The following is a 14,581-nucleotide window of genomic DNA, read 5'->3' as shown; positions in this document are numbered from 1 at the left end:
GTTACCGCCCTCTCGCCCCCAGCGACCCCACCTGCAGGCCGCTCTTCGGTTCGGATCCTGCGAATCGTTTTGGTCGTATCTTCATGTAGGACCTCCTACCTATACCAACCGCTGCGGTGACTCTCACCTGCCATGCTTTAACTTGTGCAACAGAGACGCTGCCCCTGGGAGAGGCGGGGAAGAACGGGTTAACTGGAGAGTGGGGCGCGGGTTGGGCCGTGGGTGATGAGGAACGAGGGAGGGTGAACTTCCCCTCAGAGACTCTGGTGGGGGAAATATGCTTTGCGTCAATAAAACTGTGCAGGTGCACAGTCAAGAACAGAGGCTGGGAAAACCAAAGAAGTATCTTGGAGATGACTTGTGAACTGCGGAAACATTTGAGGAAAGAGGCTTCAATTTAATGTGAGATCAAAGCCCTTTCTTCCATCTTCCCACTTTATGAGCTCTTCCGGTAGCCCATAATTACTTATGGTACAGAGTGTTTTGAAGACTTGGGGGGTTTTACAGGCGGGGCCCTGATTCAGCTTCACAGTATGAAGAGAGAAGTCAGAGGATCTTAGAAATTTATTGCTTGAGAGTGGGGTTGGTGTCCTGATTTCTCACCTTCTTCAGGTTGGGCTTCATCATCAGGCCTCCTCACCAGCTCCTGTCCCTTTTGTGTCCTGGACTCCGGATACCTCGACTCTCAGTACTTTGTGCTCAGCCCAGGTAACATGTTTTGTTGTGTTCTCAGTGCCTGGCATGTAGTAGATGCTCAATAAATGTTAAATGTATGGATGGTGGGAAACACTGGGGTGCCAACTATCACAGAACATTTGATCAGTGGGTCATTGTACCATGGGTCACTGTGCCCTGTAAGAGCAGATTCAAAGGAAAGTCCAGCCTTCCTGCCTCCCCATTTTAGCCTCTTATCATTAAACTTGGGTTTCCCCATGCTAGTCAGTCTGAGTCCTGCCTGTGCCATTTACAGACTCAGAGCCATGGCTGTCTCCTCTTCCTCCTGGGAACTACCCCTGGTGGCTGTGTGCCAGGTAACATCGACACCAGACAAGGAGCAGAACTTTATAACATGTGCTGAGCTGATTCGGGAGGCTGCCAGACTGGGCGCTTGCCTGGCTTTCCTGCCTGAGGCATTTGACTTCATTGCACGGAACCCTGAAGAGACGCTTCACCTGTCTGAGCCACTGGGTGGGAACCTTTTGGGAGAATATACCCAGCTTGCCAGGTATCAGGGAAAGGGGGAGGGAGAAGTAGTTTCTTTCTGGGTAATGTCCCAGGATTGCCAGATATGAGGGTAGAGCCTTGAGAAGAGTTGTCAGTGTCCCCTCCCCCTCAGGGAATGTGGACTCTGGCTGTCCTTGGGTGGTTTCCATGAGCGTGGCCAAGACTGGGAGCAGACTCAGAAAATCTACAATTGTCATGTGATTCTGAACAACAAGGGTGAGACTCTTCAGCCTGCCTCTTCTCAGGCTCTTCTACCTAAGATTCTCCAGAATTCTGTGTTGTTTCTCAACTGTTTCCTTGGCCAAGGGTTTTAGGGGCGTTTGTATTTCTGTTCCTAGCCTATAAGCTACCTCCTCTTTGGGAGGAGAGGAACTAAGCTGGGCTTCTAGAGCACCAGCACTGAGCACTCTTTCTCCCTCTTACTCAAGGGTCAGTAGTGGCCACGTATAGGAAGACGCATCTGTGTGACGTAGAGATTCCAGGGCAGGGGCCTATGCATGAAAGCAACTCTACCATACCTGGGCCCAGTCTTGAGTCTCCTATCAGCACACCAGCAGGCAAGGTGGGAGTTGTGAAAGGATGAGGGTGGGAGAGGAACAAGAGGGAGGGGAATAGGAATATTTTGAAGTGGTAGTAGAGGATAGAAAGCCCTAAGGAGTGCAGTAGTGGGGTTATGACCAGATGCTGTGACAAACAGGGCGGGAGACTAAATAGGCTGTTTTCATTCCAGATTGGTCTAGCTATCTGCTATGACATGCGGTTCCCTGAACTCTCTCTGGCATTGGTTCAGGCTGGAGCAGAAATACTTACCTACCCTTCAGCGTTTGGATCTGTTACAGGCCCAGCCCATTGGGAGGTAAGAGGACACCTCTTTAGAACATAAGGGCCTTCTCTTACCTCATTCTCCTCCCTTGGCTCTACCAGTTAAAAGATTTTCTTCTCCTTCCCACCTAGTGGGAAAATTCATTTCCCCAGATTGTTGCCTCTCAGAATAGTTAACATAGTAAATCGTTCATAGGCAATTATCAGAATGGTCACAGTGGGTAGATTGGCCTGTAATGTCCATGGCCTATCACTTCCCTACTAGCTGCTACCTGTATTTAAGTGAACGCCTATCTCCTCCATCCCCAGGTGTTGCTGCGGGCCCGTGCCATTGAAAGCCAGTGCTACGTAGTGGCAGCAGCACAGTGTGGACGCCACCATGAGAAGAGAGCAAGTTATGGCCATAGCATGGTGGTAGATCCCTGGGGAACAGTGGTGGCCCGCTGCTCTGAAGGACCAGGCCTCTGCCTTGCCCGAATTGACCTCAATTATCTGCGACGGTTGCGCCAACACCTGCCTGTGTTCCAGCATCGTAGGCCTGAACTCTATGGCCATCTGGGTCACCCACTGTCTTAAGACTTTTGACTTCTGTCCGTTGAGACCCCCATTGTGAGCTGGTGTTGCTATGACTTGTAGGCAGGACCCAGGTGCAGCTCCCCTCACTTGGAGAACCTTGTCTCTCTTGCTGGAACACAGGCTCAGCTTCTTGGGAAAGAAGAAACTTTCACCTGAGCTCAGATTTCAGTTTCAGAAAGGTGGAATTTTATATAGTCACTGTTTATTTCATGAAAACTGAAGTTATGCTGAGGGCTGAGCAGCACTGGCAATGAAAAAAATATAATAATCATAAAGTCTGTGTCTGGATATCTCTTTTGGGAGCTGAAAGGGGAGGTGGTATTGTACCAGCTGGACTAGACTCCAGTTCTAGGCCTCCTGACTCATTCAACATGCCTCCCTATCTAAATAAAAGTGCGACACTCAGTGCATGTCCCAACCCCATGCTCCCAAGCTTGGGGGTGGGAGTGGGGATAGAGGATGGGGAAAGAAAAAGAAGAAAGGAATTGATATTGAATCATTTCACTTTCACCTATGATGCCCTTTGCCCAAGCCAGAAGAAAGCAAAGGGGAAAAGGGCTGCAGGGTACATTATTTATTTTCACTTGAACATGGAAAGGAAGTGTCACACTCCCCCTTCCCCTTTTTAGGGGGAGTGTATTTTAATCAGCAACCTCTTCTCCATCCACCCTGTGTATGTGTGTACACACACAACACAGCTGGGAGGGCGACTAGGCTGACCTAGTCCGCTTACCTATTACTCCTTTGAAGAGGGTTTGACAAAGAGGGAAAAGGAAGGAGCAACACCAGGCCGAGGTTTCAAGCCATGGAATGGAGGAAACGAGGCAGAGAGGAGCAGCACCAAGGGCCAGAAGAGAGTGGAAAGGGCCACAGCTTCTTTGTTTTTTAAAAATTCTATAATTTGGGAGAGGGTGGTGATTAATTTCCAAAATACACTTCAGAGTCCCACCTTCCACACAGCTCCCTACTGACAGCCCTTTGGTTTCTCAGACAAAATTTAAGAGCCCTCATAAAGCCAGAAGTACTGATAACCCCTCAATGCACCCAAAAGCAGTGATCACTTCAATCCCTTACAAAGACTATGTTCTATAGACTTTGCTTCTCCCTATACATTTGTCTTATGGCTCAATGGCAAGGTGGCTGTAGAGACACACATGAGGGGTGTAGGTGGAAAAGGGAAACAAAGGGAAGCCCAGGCACATGGGTGCAGGGAGGGGTGGGGAACACCACTTCCATTTTTCATTTGTCTTTTCCTTTAAAAAAAAAAAAAAAAAGGCAGGGGTGTGATTGGTTGGAAGGGTAGAGGACAAACCCCAGAACGGTATGTAAGCTCCAGAGGTGGGTGGTAAGAAGTCCCCCGAGAAGTGAGAAGGGGAAAAAGGTCAGGGCAATGCTTGCAGCATCAAGTTCCTCAGGAGTTTCTGTCGGCCCAGCTCATAGTCCTCCTCGTCCACATTCACCAGCAGCTTGATGGCCTCGTGGCCCACAGCCTGCTTGAGGGAGTCTGTGATGAAGACACCTTTAAGTGCCTCTAGTAATGAGCCATTGATATAGTCGCGCCAGAATGCATCGAGGTAGGTGAGCTCAGAGAACTTGATGTCACAGATGATGGAACCCAGGTCCCGGGACTTGAGGATGGTGTTGGCCTGGTTAAAGCGCTCAAACTGGCGCTCAAGTGGGTCCTGCTTGTTAGAGAAGACGTTGCCCTGCAGAGCAGTCTCATGCTGGCAGTATTCAGCCCGAACCCGCAGTCTGATGTCTGTGGGGAAAAGAAGATATGCAGAAGAGGTTGCAGTTTACAGCCAAGTCTGAAAGGCTTGAACAGCAATAGAACAGAACAGCAGAGTAGCAAAGTTGGGAACATCACCTGACAGCTTCTCTACCTCTTCCCAGGACTAGTTCTTTTCTGTGTACCTCTGAAATCCTTGCCTGAACTCAAGAGGTTCCCTTAAATGGGCCATGCCCAGGTCAGATTACTTCCATCACTCACAAGTAGCACCTTGATTCTAGGAGATATTTTCCTAATTAACAGACACAGAATTTCACTTTAATACTCTATCATGACTTGGGTCATCCTACAATAAGGATGCCATAACAGCATCCCTTTCATCTAGTATTACCTAGAAAGAGTTGAAATGTACTCTGCCACAAAGGTAGAGGAGTTCTCCTCCCAGAGACTATACCATTCAATCTCACTTTGCAACAGCAATCAAACTGAGCCTTACACTGAATAGAATAACTGCCCAGTATTCCAGCAGTTCTTTGTATTTCCCTTCAAGTCTACTCTACCTCTAGAACCCTTGAACTTCCTCACCGCATGTCTGCTTTTCCTTGGGATCTGGTGTCACTGACTTCCGGCGTTTTCGCTGGCTCCCAAGTGTGGCTCTCCCTCGAGCTGGCCGCTTGCTACACATCTGAGGGCCCGAAGTGGGGCAGCACACCACAGGATAGTGGGGAGGCACTGACCAGAGGGTAAAAAGGGAGACATAGTAGGGTAAAAGCAGAAATTCAAACAGTTCACTTGGAATGAGGAAGGATCATTTAGACTTAGCACTAAAAACAGTATCAATGATGTGACCTGAAAGGTGGACACAATGTGGGAACAATTACAGGACCCAGATGAAGCATTAACACCTCATCTGATTTTTTGGGGGCCAGATATGGGTGGGGGGGGGGACACTGTCCTTTCATTTAGGGTGGCAAAACTGGGAAAAGATGGGTCCAGCGTCCTCTTTCTTGATTATGGAAATTAGGGGGAGTTAATATTGTCTCACCTGTTTTAGGGGGGTGGGGAGGCCTCGGTTCTGGATCGCTGAGGGCTCTGGGTGTCACATAGCGAATTGATGTCTCTTCCAGATATTTGTCTACAAGATCAGGGCACACTGTAGGGGGAGAGGGGTTCACTCAGGAAAAGATACACCCTTCCCTTCTCCTAGTCCAACCCTCCAATGGGCCTCATAACTTATTCTCCTCAGTACTCCCCAGCGTCAATGCCTCCTTCTGCTTGGACTCCCATGGTGCTCACACGGGGCCGCCCACAGCTCTTCCCTGATTCCAGTGTCCCCAGCCCCCAATGCACCCTCACCAGCCCGTCTCCTCTTGAGGGTGACGTAGGGCAGCAGGTCATGGCGAGTGATGATGCGCAGCAGTTGCAGCACCTGGCGAAAGTTACTCTCATCACAGCGGCCCTGGCGCTCCAGCGCCAATAAGAAGTCACGTCCATTTCGGATGAGGCCACGCTCGTGGTCATCAATGACATCAACAAAGAGGAAGGAAAGAACTCGTACGTCTCTGTGTGTCAGGTGGGTGCCCACGATGTCAAACATGCGATGCAGGCTATACAGCCCATGCTCTTGCTCACCATGCTCTTCGGGCCACACCTGGCTTGCCCTCCGCTTTAGGCCCGCCATGCTGGGGGCTCAGGTGCACAATGCTTTCCAGAATCCCTGCTCAGCAGCTGCAATCCCCACTATACTATAAGGAAAAGGAAAGAACCTGTGAACCACTCAATGTCAGGAATTAGTCATCCATTCCTATATTCCCAGAGCCCAACACAATGCCTGGCACAGTGTAGTGCTTAATAAGCATTTACTAACTTTTACAAAGTATTTATTTATTTATTTTTTTGACCGCACCACACGGCATGTGGGATCTTAGTTCCCCGACCCTTGCATTGGAAGCACGGAGTCTTAACTGCTGGACTGGCAGGGAAGTCCCTACAAAGTACTTATTAAAAAATGCAGCCTAGGGCTTCCCTGGTGGCGCAGTAGTTGGAAGTCCGCCTGCCGACGCAGGGGACGCGGGTTCGTGCCCGCGGAGCGGCTGGGCCCATGAGCCATGGCCGCTGAGCCTGCGCGTCCGGAGCCTGTGCTCCACAACGGGAGAGGCCGCAGCGGTGAGAGGCCTGCGTACAGCAAAAAAAAAAAAAAAAAAAAAAAAAGAATACAGCCTAGAGCTCTGTATATCCAACAGATGCTGCCCTAAGTCCAGATCTTACTGGAGATAGATAGTAACTTCTGCTAAGTAAGACTTGTTAACTGCAATTTTAGCGCTACATATTCAGCAGAATTTTCTATTAAATATTACCCCAATTGTTCCTCTGGCCTCCAAAATACTGCTTTTGGTCCCTTGTGCTCTCCCTGCCAGCACCCCCAATCAATTCATCCCTTAAATGTAGGTGAAATGAGGAGAAGTAGAGAATTCACTCTAAATTCTAATATAGAAGCTGCATCAGATGAACTTAGGGGCCGACAACAGGGAAACTGAAAGTCTTTAGGGTTAGTACTAGTGTTTTTTATTTATTTATTTATTTTACTTTATTTATTTAAGGCTGTGTTGGGTCTTCGTTTCTGTGCAAGGGCTTTCTCTAGTTGCGGCAAGCGGGGGCCACTCTTCATCACGGTGCGCAGGCCTCTCACTATCGCGGCCTCTCCCGTTGCGGAGCACAGGCTCCAGACGCGCAGGCTCAGTAATTGTGGCTCACGGGCCTAGCTGCTCCGCGGCATGTGGGACCTTCCCAGACCAGGGCTTGAACCTGTGTCCCCTGCACTGGCAGGCAGACTTTCAACTGCTGCGCTACCAGGGAAGCCCTAGAACTAGTTTTAATTCTGCCTATTTCAGGACTTCCCTGGTGGCACAGTGGTTAAGAATCCGCCTGCCAATGCAAGGGAAACGGGTTCGATCCCTGGTCCAGGAAGATCCCACATGCCATGGAGCAACTAAGCCTGTGAGCTCCAACTACTGAAGCCCACACATCTAGAGCCCGTGTTCCATAACAAGAGAAGCCACCAAAATGAAGTCTGCGCACCACAACAGTAGCCCCTGCTCGCCGCAACTAGAGAAAAAGACCATGTGCAGCAACGAAGACCCAGCGCAGCCATAAATAACTAAAGAGAAAAAAGAAAAATGGGACTTAAAAAAAAAAATTCTGCCTATGTCATTAACAAACTGTGTAGCTGTGTGACCTTAAGTCACTTAATTTCAAAGTCTCACTGTCCCCGTCTACAAAACAGGGATGAAAGAAATTACTCCTCGAGTTAAGAATCCAATGAGAAGATGCATGTAGAAATCACTGTAAAACTTATCTAAATGGTTAAGAGATTTCAAAGAGATAAGCATCCTAGCCTCTGCAGCCAGACTCATCCCTCCACAAACCTAACCTCATTTTTCCAACAATCAAACCAAGTCCAGGGGAATAAATGCTAAGAAAGTTAATTAAATATCCACCAAAACTCATGGATTTAAAACAATAAACATCACTAAGCTCCTAGGTTGAGCATTGTTGTAAGTCTCCTATGCCACCTGTACTCACCTGATGTTCACACACCGTTTGGATATGTCACCTTCTAACCTTTCCTCATGGTTGTCATTTACCAATCCCCTGTCAATGACCAATCACAGTCCTACATTTATTATATATTTTGGCATTTAATTCACAAAGTTCCTCCATCATCCTGGGTAATATCAGTGACCCAGCCAATAACCAATCCTCAAGTCCAACAACTTTCACCTCCTCTCTAGCCACTGCTATTTACTGCCCTGGCAGAGAGTACCACCCAATACTGCTCCACCATCTGACCACAGCCTCCAATCACCCAATCAATTATAAATTCCTGTTGATGCTACTTTCTACTTCTTAAATCTGCCTCACCCTTCCACCTCTACCATGCTGGTTCAGGCCCCAGCAATCTCTCACCTGGATTACTGCAACAGCCACTCTAAGGCTGTTGCAGCCACCAACCCTAACCTGCCTACATCAATCCCCCACGTCCAGCTGAATTATCTAAAACGCACAACTGACCACATCACTTTTCGGCTTAAGACCTCGCTACAGTCCCCTCCTTACCAGTAAGAACACTCCAAACTCCTTACCCAACACACCAAACCTTCCAAGATCAGGCCTTGCCTACTTTGCCAACCTCGTAACTCACTTTTTATCCTCTAACATTATCCGTTTGTTTATAGTTCATATACGTCATACAATTCATTTCTCTGTAACTTTCTTCAGACTATTCTCCTTGCCTGAATGCCCCTCTCCCTTCTCTTCCACACCCCCCATTACCACCCTTTTTCAGATGGTTAACTCCTACTCATCCTTTAAGAATCAGCTCAGATGCCATCTTCAAATTCATTCTCTACACCCCCATGCTGGTATAAGTAGTCCTTTTCTGTGCTCCTATGGAACACTGTACATATTTCCCTTAAACCATTTATCGAAGTGTACTAAAATCATTTGTGTATTTATTATCCTATTAGATCTTAAGCAACTCATGTAGAGGGCCTAGGTCATTTTCATCTTTATGTGTCTAGTGCCTAGCAATAGATGGAGGCTGGCATATAGTAGGAGTAAACTGTTATTGAACTGAAATGAATCTCCAAGAGATTACCACAAGCGACACCAATTAAGAAAAAAACTCAACAAAAATCCAAGAGAGAGAGGACCCAATTAAAAGTACATGCAACTCAGGTATCATGCATATACTCTAACTGGCTATAGCCTCCCCCACACTGCAAAACTACCCATACCATAGCACCCTACTCAACAGCGAGACAGGCCGTTCTGTCCATTTTATACTCCAAGAAACTGAGGCTAGGTTAGAAAGAGAATAAAATTATAAACTACTTCAGAGAAGTCAAACTGTTGGGGACTCAGAAAAATTGAAGAGCAAGTAGGACCTGGTTCTCTCTTTTAATCCTGAAACGAAAGCAGAGAGACTCATACCCTTAAGAAAAGGGGAGGGCTTCCCTGGTGGCACAGTGGTTAAGAATCTGCCTGCCAATGCAGGAGACATGGGTTCGAGCCCTGGTCCGGGAAGATCCCACATGCTGCGGAGCATCTAAGCCCGTGCGCCTCAACTACTGAGCCTGCGCTCTAGAGCCCGCGAGCCACAACTACTGAGCCCACATGCCTAGAGCCCATGCTCCCCAACAAGAGAAGCCGCTGCAGTGAGAAGCCCGCACACTGCCACAACGAGCAGCCCCCGCCTGACGCAACTAAAGAAAGCCCATGCACAGCAATGAAGACCCAACACAGCCAAAAATAAATAAATAAACAAATAAGAAAAGAAAAACGGAGGGCCACCCTATAATCACCTAGCCCCATACCATGGGTTCAGATAGGTGGACAGGAAATATAGCCCATATCTAGTTATGAGAGCCCAGATGTCCCACCCAAAGCATGGGAAACAACAGGGAAAATAGCGATTCAACTATTGACTGGTTTTCCTCGTCTCTTCCTCTCGTTTCACCTGCTGCAGTCACTGGCTACAAATAGAGGGGACTGAAGGAAAACAACTTCTTGCTCATAGCAGGTAACATGAGAAAACTGAGTCTCCTTAGAGCCCCTACAACTTCTCCTTGTTCCCTATCCCACCTGTTCCCCTTGGCCAGCTGTTCATTATGTGGATCCCATAAAAAACAGATGGGCAGGTTTCACATTCAACCAATCAGAAGAGCAGGCTGCTTCAGAGCTCCCTAATTCAAAGTGTCCTGACTATAAACCCCAGGAAATTAGGAAATATTGTCCCCACATACCTGGTCACTGGAAAATGAAGCAGAATACAGGGAAGCACTGTGGTCCTAATTGTGTATCAATGGATGCAATTCTACAATAGGTCTCAATCCTGAGGGTTAACTCCCTAGATTTGAGGAAAAAACAGCCACCTTTAAGTCGTAGATCCTAGGCTGGATCAAAGTGACAGGAATTATCAGAGCTTCTAGGTCAGTGGTTCTCAACCAGGAGCGATTTTGCCCTCCAGGGGAATTCAGCAATGTCTGGAGTCATTTTAGATTGTCATGACTGGGAGGGTGGTAAGGGAGGGTGCTACTGGCGTGCAGTGAGTAAATGCGATGGATGATGCTAAACATCCTATAATGCACAGGACGGCCTCTTACAACAAAGAATTATCTGGTCCAAAATGTCAATAATGCTAAAGATGAGAAAGCCTATTCTAGATGGAGGGTCAAAAGGAGAGACAGCATGTCGCTTCCATCCTATATCTGGAAAAGGAAGTGATTTGGTCCCTCCAACCCAAACCCATCAAACAATATTCCAGAAGAAAAGCCAGTCAGACAAAGACTCATTTAACTTAACTAAGGAGTTCCATCCCACTCCAACCTTGGCTTCTCTATCACCTGCTGTTGCCATTTAGGTGAACAGCAGGTGACAGGACTACACTCCCTTCCGCCCCATCCCAGGAGGTCTAATTTGACCTAGTTCAATCTAAATTTCTGTGCAGATCAGAGAAATGCCATCCTCTGCAAGACAGACAGAAAGGATCCTGCACTTAAACCTTGCAGCCATCTTTAAAGTCCCAAAACTAGACCAAAAGCAGACCCTTCCTTGTTAGGCTGCTGATCAGACTTATACTGCTTATGCAATGAAGCAAAAAGAGGCAGAAGTTTCCCAAGGCCATGCTTGTCCTTAGGAGAAATGTCAGGAGGCTGGCATGCAGACTAATAGGCAGCCCTCCCCACTTAATTATCATCTAGGATGGTGAGTTCACTCACTCAGCAATCCAGATGGGGGTTCCAAGAATCTATCTAACTTCAGCACTAAAAGAACGTGGCCAACTTCCCCTTAAACCAAAATATACTCAGCTTTCTGTGGCAGTGAATCGAAGGAACTCAGCTTAAATTATACAGAGATCCTAGATGAAAAGTATCAGGGCAGTGAGGAGAATATACCCCCTCTAAAAATGAAGATTAGAAAGAACTTCAGAATCTTGGTGCCTGAAACATCGCCAGATACCAAGAGACAAACACTCCAGTAAACAACAGTCCTGATCCTGCTGGCTGATTTGGGTCTATTTGAGAGCCTAACGTATGGATCACCCTTAATAGGTTCCCAAGACTCATTCTTTATTCTGATGAATTGCTGCATTTCCTGGAGCTGCAGGGTTTTTTGTTGTTCGCTTTCTTTTGGGAGGAGGTCCAAGCCAGCCAAGGGCCAACAAACAATCTATGTATCTACAGGACTTCCTCTTGACTAATCGTTATCTATTAGATTTCTACTTCCATGCAAAGTCTAGTCTCATCCCAACCAGGGATGAGATCTGTATTTTTTGAGGTACTTGATTCTCTCAGAAGCCCTTAGAAGTCACGTGGAAGAAATAAAAAGAGTGATGTCTCGAAATGAAAACAACAGTCTAGTTTCATCCCAAAAGAACTAGAGGTATTTGACTCTCTCAGAAGCCCTGTGAGAGGGAAAGTCATGTGGAAAATCTAAAAAAGAGTGATGTCTTGAAACTTGAAATGTAAAGGACATGGAAAACCTTAAAGATGACTAAGACGACTACATAAAGAGCTTTCTTGCTGGTAGGACCAAGAAAATGTAACCAAATACCTGGAAGTCAGAATTACAAACTGTGTTTTCAAAATGAAGATTCCAGAACAACTAGGATAAAGAGTAAGCTAGAGGAAAAGCCTTCCCAGGGCAGGTGCCTCCGCAACCCTCCAAGGCCAACATTTAGTAGACACTGTACTAGAGTACAAAGTTCCATATGTTTAAAAATGTTTCTCTCAGAGCTGACCACGAAGGCTAGATAATAACAAAACAAGCCTGGAGTCTTGCCCTAAGACACCTAATTTCTGTTCTCCCTTCCCTCCTACCAATCTCCAGTGACCCCCCACTGAAAACCCATTTTCCCTGTCAGCTACCCCATTACTGAGCTCAACTCCCAATATGCCATTTCCATTTCATGCCATTTCCACTCCCTTCCATTGTTTGAAAACAATAAAAAGTTCCAGACTTACCTCTGCAAGAAACTTAATTTCCCAGGTCTCTTCCTAGCACAAGGTTCAAAGCCAGCAGCAAAGCAAAAACAAATAAGAGGGGGAAGTGTCAATTTTCAAGCTTTATTTTGAAACCTCAAAGAGGTAGTCAATCTCAGCTGCAAAAATATACAGACAAGCCTAAAGCCATTTCAATTGAAATGATCCACTCCAAGCTAAATGAGAGAACTCACTCCCATCAAAGTCCCCAGGCTTCCCTAACCTTCTATTACCCAATTCACAACACAAAACCAACTCCAAGAATTTCCAGTCTCAGTGGCTTAGGGCAAGAAAGGTCCCAAATTCAACAACTTGTGGGAAAACCAATTATCCTCTGACACCTCACCTGACTCCTCAATTCCTTATGAGGCCCACCTACTTTGTTACAGTATTAACATTGAGTTTCATCTTTAGATGAACTAGGAGGAAAGTGGTTACAGCCAAAGAAGACACTTTCTTTCCGTTACTTCACTTATGAGACCAGAACTATCCTCCAAATTCTCACACACTGTGAGAACAAAATATCCACTGAGGCAGCATCCAGTCAAACATCTACATTTCACCAGGGAACATTTTTTATGTATGAATACTGACCCCCGCTCCTAGCACTTAAACAGCAAAAGAAGGGTCTGGAAACGAAAGCACTCATTTAATTAGCATGGCTGCCTAGACACCACCCTGTGTTTTCTGTTCCCTGCAAACAGCGTTCCAACATAACATGGCTGTTTCCCCATTCTGGCATTGCTAATTGTTTAAAACTAGAAAAGTCCTTTACTCCTTCCACACTCCAGCGATACCAGGCTCCCCATTTTCTCTTCTTTTTGTAACCAGGAAAAACAAGGGAGCAGTAAGCTAGGCAGCTTCTGGAAATCCAGTTGAACCCTCATCCAACCCCAATTCTCCAAATCCACATGACTATTCCCTTCTGCCCTTCCCACCCTAGTAAAAGCTAAAGGCCTGGCAATTAGAATTGGCTGTAACTGATGCTGCTTAACTCTGCTCTCTCTTCCTTTCTACAGGGGAAAAGGAAACCCCTGAACCTCTATCACTCGTGCAGCTACACTGTCCTATCTCCCATCCCATTCCCCTTCCTCCCAAACTTTCTTCCTAGTCTCTCACTTTCTCCATTACCTCGTCACACCGACACGCTCTCCATTCCCCAAACCTCCGTCCTCTCCTTTTCCACCCAAATTCTCCCCTAGGCCCTTCCCCCTCCCACCTCCAATTTAACACTTTCAGAACCTCCCCCCAAACGTCTCAAATCCAATCTTCACCTTTTCCCACCTCTCCACAACACCCCTTACAAGAGTCCAGTCCTTCTTCTAACCACATGCCACAAGCCCCCTTCCCCTTCACACCCTCGGCCCCTCCTTCCCGTTCCTACCCCCTCAGCCCGGCGGGACCGCAGCCCCACTCCCCACCTCGGCCTCTCTAATACCCCTAGCCTGGCCCAGCCTCGGCCCTTGTTTACGCCCCTCCCCTGCCCCACTCCTCCGCCTCGACCCTGCCCTCTCCCACAGTTGCCACCTCCCCCGCACGCCCCCCTCGGCCGCTCCCCTCCCCCACCTTGCAGCGTCCCGTCACCTCCCTCTCTTCAGGTTCTCAGGCTAGACGTCGCCACCGCCTCCCCCTCCACTTTCCTTCCCCAAGCCCTTTGCGGCCCCGCCCGGCCCCGCCCCGTCCCGCTCGACTCCCCCTCCCCACTCCGGCCGCCCCGCCGCCTCACTCTCGGCTCAGGCTCGGCGCCGCCATGTTGGATCCATCCGCGCCGCTCTCCCGGGCCTGTCTCACGGCGCCGCATCCGGGCTCCAGCCGCCGCCGCCGCCGCCGCGGGCGTGGGGGAGGGGAGAGGCGGGCGGGGGTGGCTGCATCCTGAACAGCGCCTCCCGGAACCTGGCCGGTTAGTGGCGGCTTCGAGACCATAGTGAGGCATGAGCCGGAGTAGCCATGCTAGTTGAGGGCAGCCTGGCAGCGGCATTAAACGGGAAGTGGATAGCTTCATTTCGGTAGGGGAGAATAGAGATTGGCAGCCATCTTGCTTTGGGGCAAGCTGGCAACGCAAGTTTTTCTTCAGTACGGCTTCAGGGCCGTAGCAAGGCATGAGAGAGGGTTGCGTTCTTGAGTGTGGAAACGTTGGTGGGGTCAGAGCTGTCTGGTGTCGACTTCAGGATCCATTGAAAGACTGCGA

At 48.1% G+C, this 14,581-nt stretch overlaps 2 protein-coding genes across 8 annotated transcripts; one reads left to right on the top strand and one right to left on the bottom strand.

The window, feature by feature from the left end:
• The first annotated feature begins 15 nt into the window (after window positions 1-15).
• NIT1 (nitrilase 1) lies at window positions 16-2,900 on the top strand. 4 transcript variants are annotated; one of them, XM_060134893.1, is made up of 7 exons: window positions 16-187; window positions 613-708; window positions 971-1,225; window positions 1,337-1,440; window positions 1,653-1,786; window positions 1,955-2,080; window positions 2,356-2,900. In XM_060134893.1, exons 3-7 carry the CDS (start codon window positions 981-983, stop codon window positions 2,620-2,622), a joined length of 876 nt encoding a protein of 291 aa, XP_059990876.1. In that variant the 5' UTR covers window positions 16-187; window positions 613-708; window positions 971-980; the 3' UTR covers window positions 2,623-2,900. The 4 variants fall into 4 exon arrangements, with proteins under 4 accessions (XP_059990876.1, XP_059990883.1, XP_059990861.1 ...); XM_060134900.1 differs by having other exon boundaries at window positions 24-116; XM_060134878.1 differs by having other exon boundaries at window positions 28-85.
• Window positions 2,901-3,181: 281 nt separating this feature from the next.
• Window positions 3,182-14,336, bottom strand: DEDD (death effector domain containing). Of its 4 annotated transcripts, XM_060134926.1 has the most exons (7): window positions 14,120-14,336; window positions 12,376-12,408; window positions 10,156-10,259; window positions 5,708-6,096; window positions 5,397-5,504; window positions 4,937-5,083; window positions 3,182-4,381 (listed from the first exon to the last, which is right to left on the bottom strand). In XM_060134926.1, the coding sequence occupies exons 4-7, from the start codon at window positions 6,030-6,032 to the stop codon at window positions 4,005-4,007; spliced, it is 957 nt and encodes a 318-aa protein (XP_059990909.1). In that variant the 5' UTR covers window positions 6,033-6,096; window positions 10,156-10,259; window positions 12,376-12,408; window positions 14,120-14,336; the 3' UTR covers window positions 3,182-4,004. The 4 variants fall into 4 exon arrangements, with proteins under 4 accessions (XP_059990909.1, XP_059990898.1, XP_059990918.1 ...); XM_060134915.1 differs by lacking the exon at window positions 10,156-10,259; XM_060134935.1 differs by lacking the exons at window positions 10,156-10,259; window positions 14,120-14,336 and adding an exon at window positions 13,960-14,027.
• Window positions 14,337-14,581: the final 245 nt, after the last annotated feature.

The sequence above is a fragment of the Lagenorhynchus albirostris genome, chromosome 2, assembly GCF_949774975.1.
Source record: "Lagenorhynchus albirostris chromosome 2, mLagAlb1.1, whole genome shotgun sequence".
Lineage (NCBI taxonomy): Eukaryota > Metazoa > Chordata > Mammalia > Artiodactyla > Delphinidae > Lagenorhynchus > Lagenorhynchus albirostris.
This window is presented reverse-complemented; position numbering and strand designations above follow the sequence as displayed.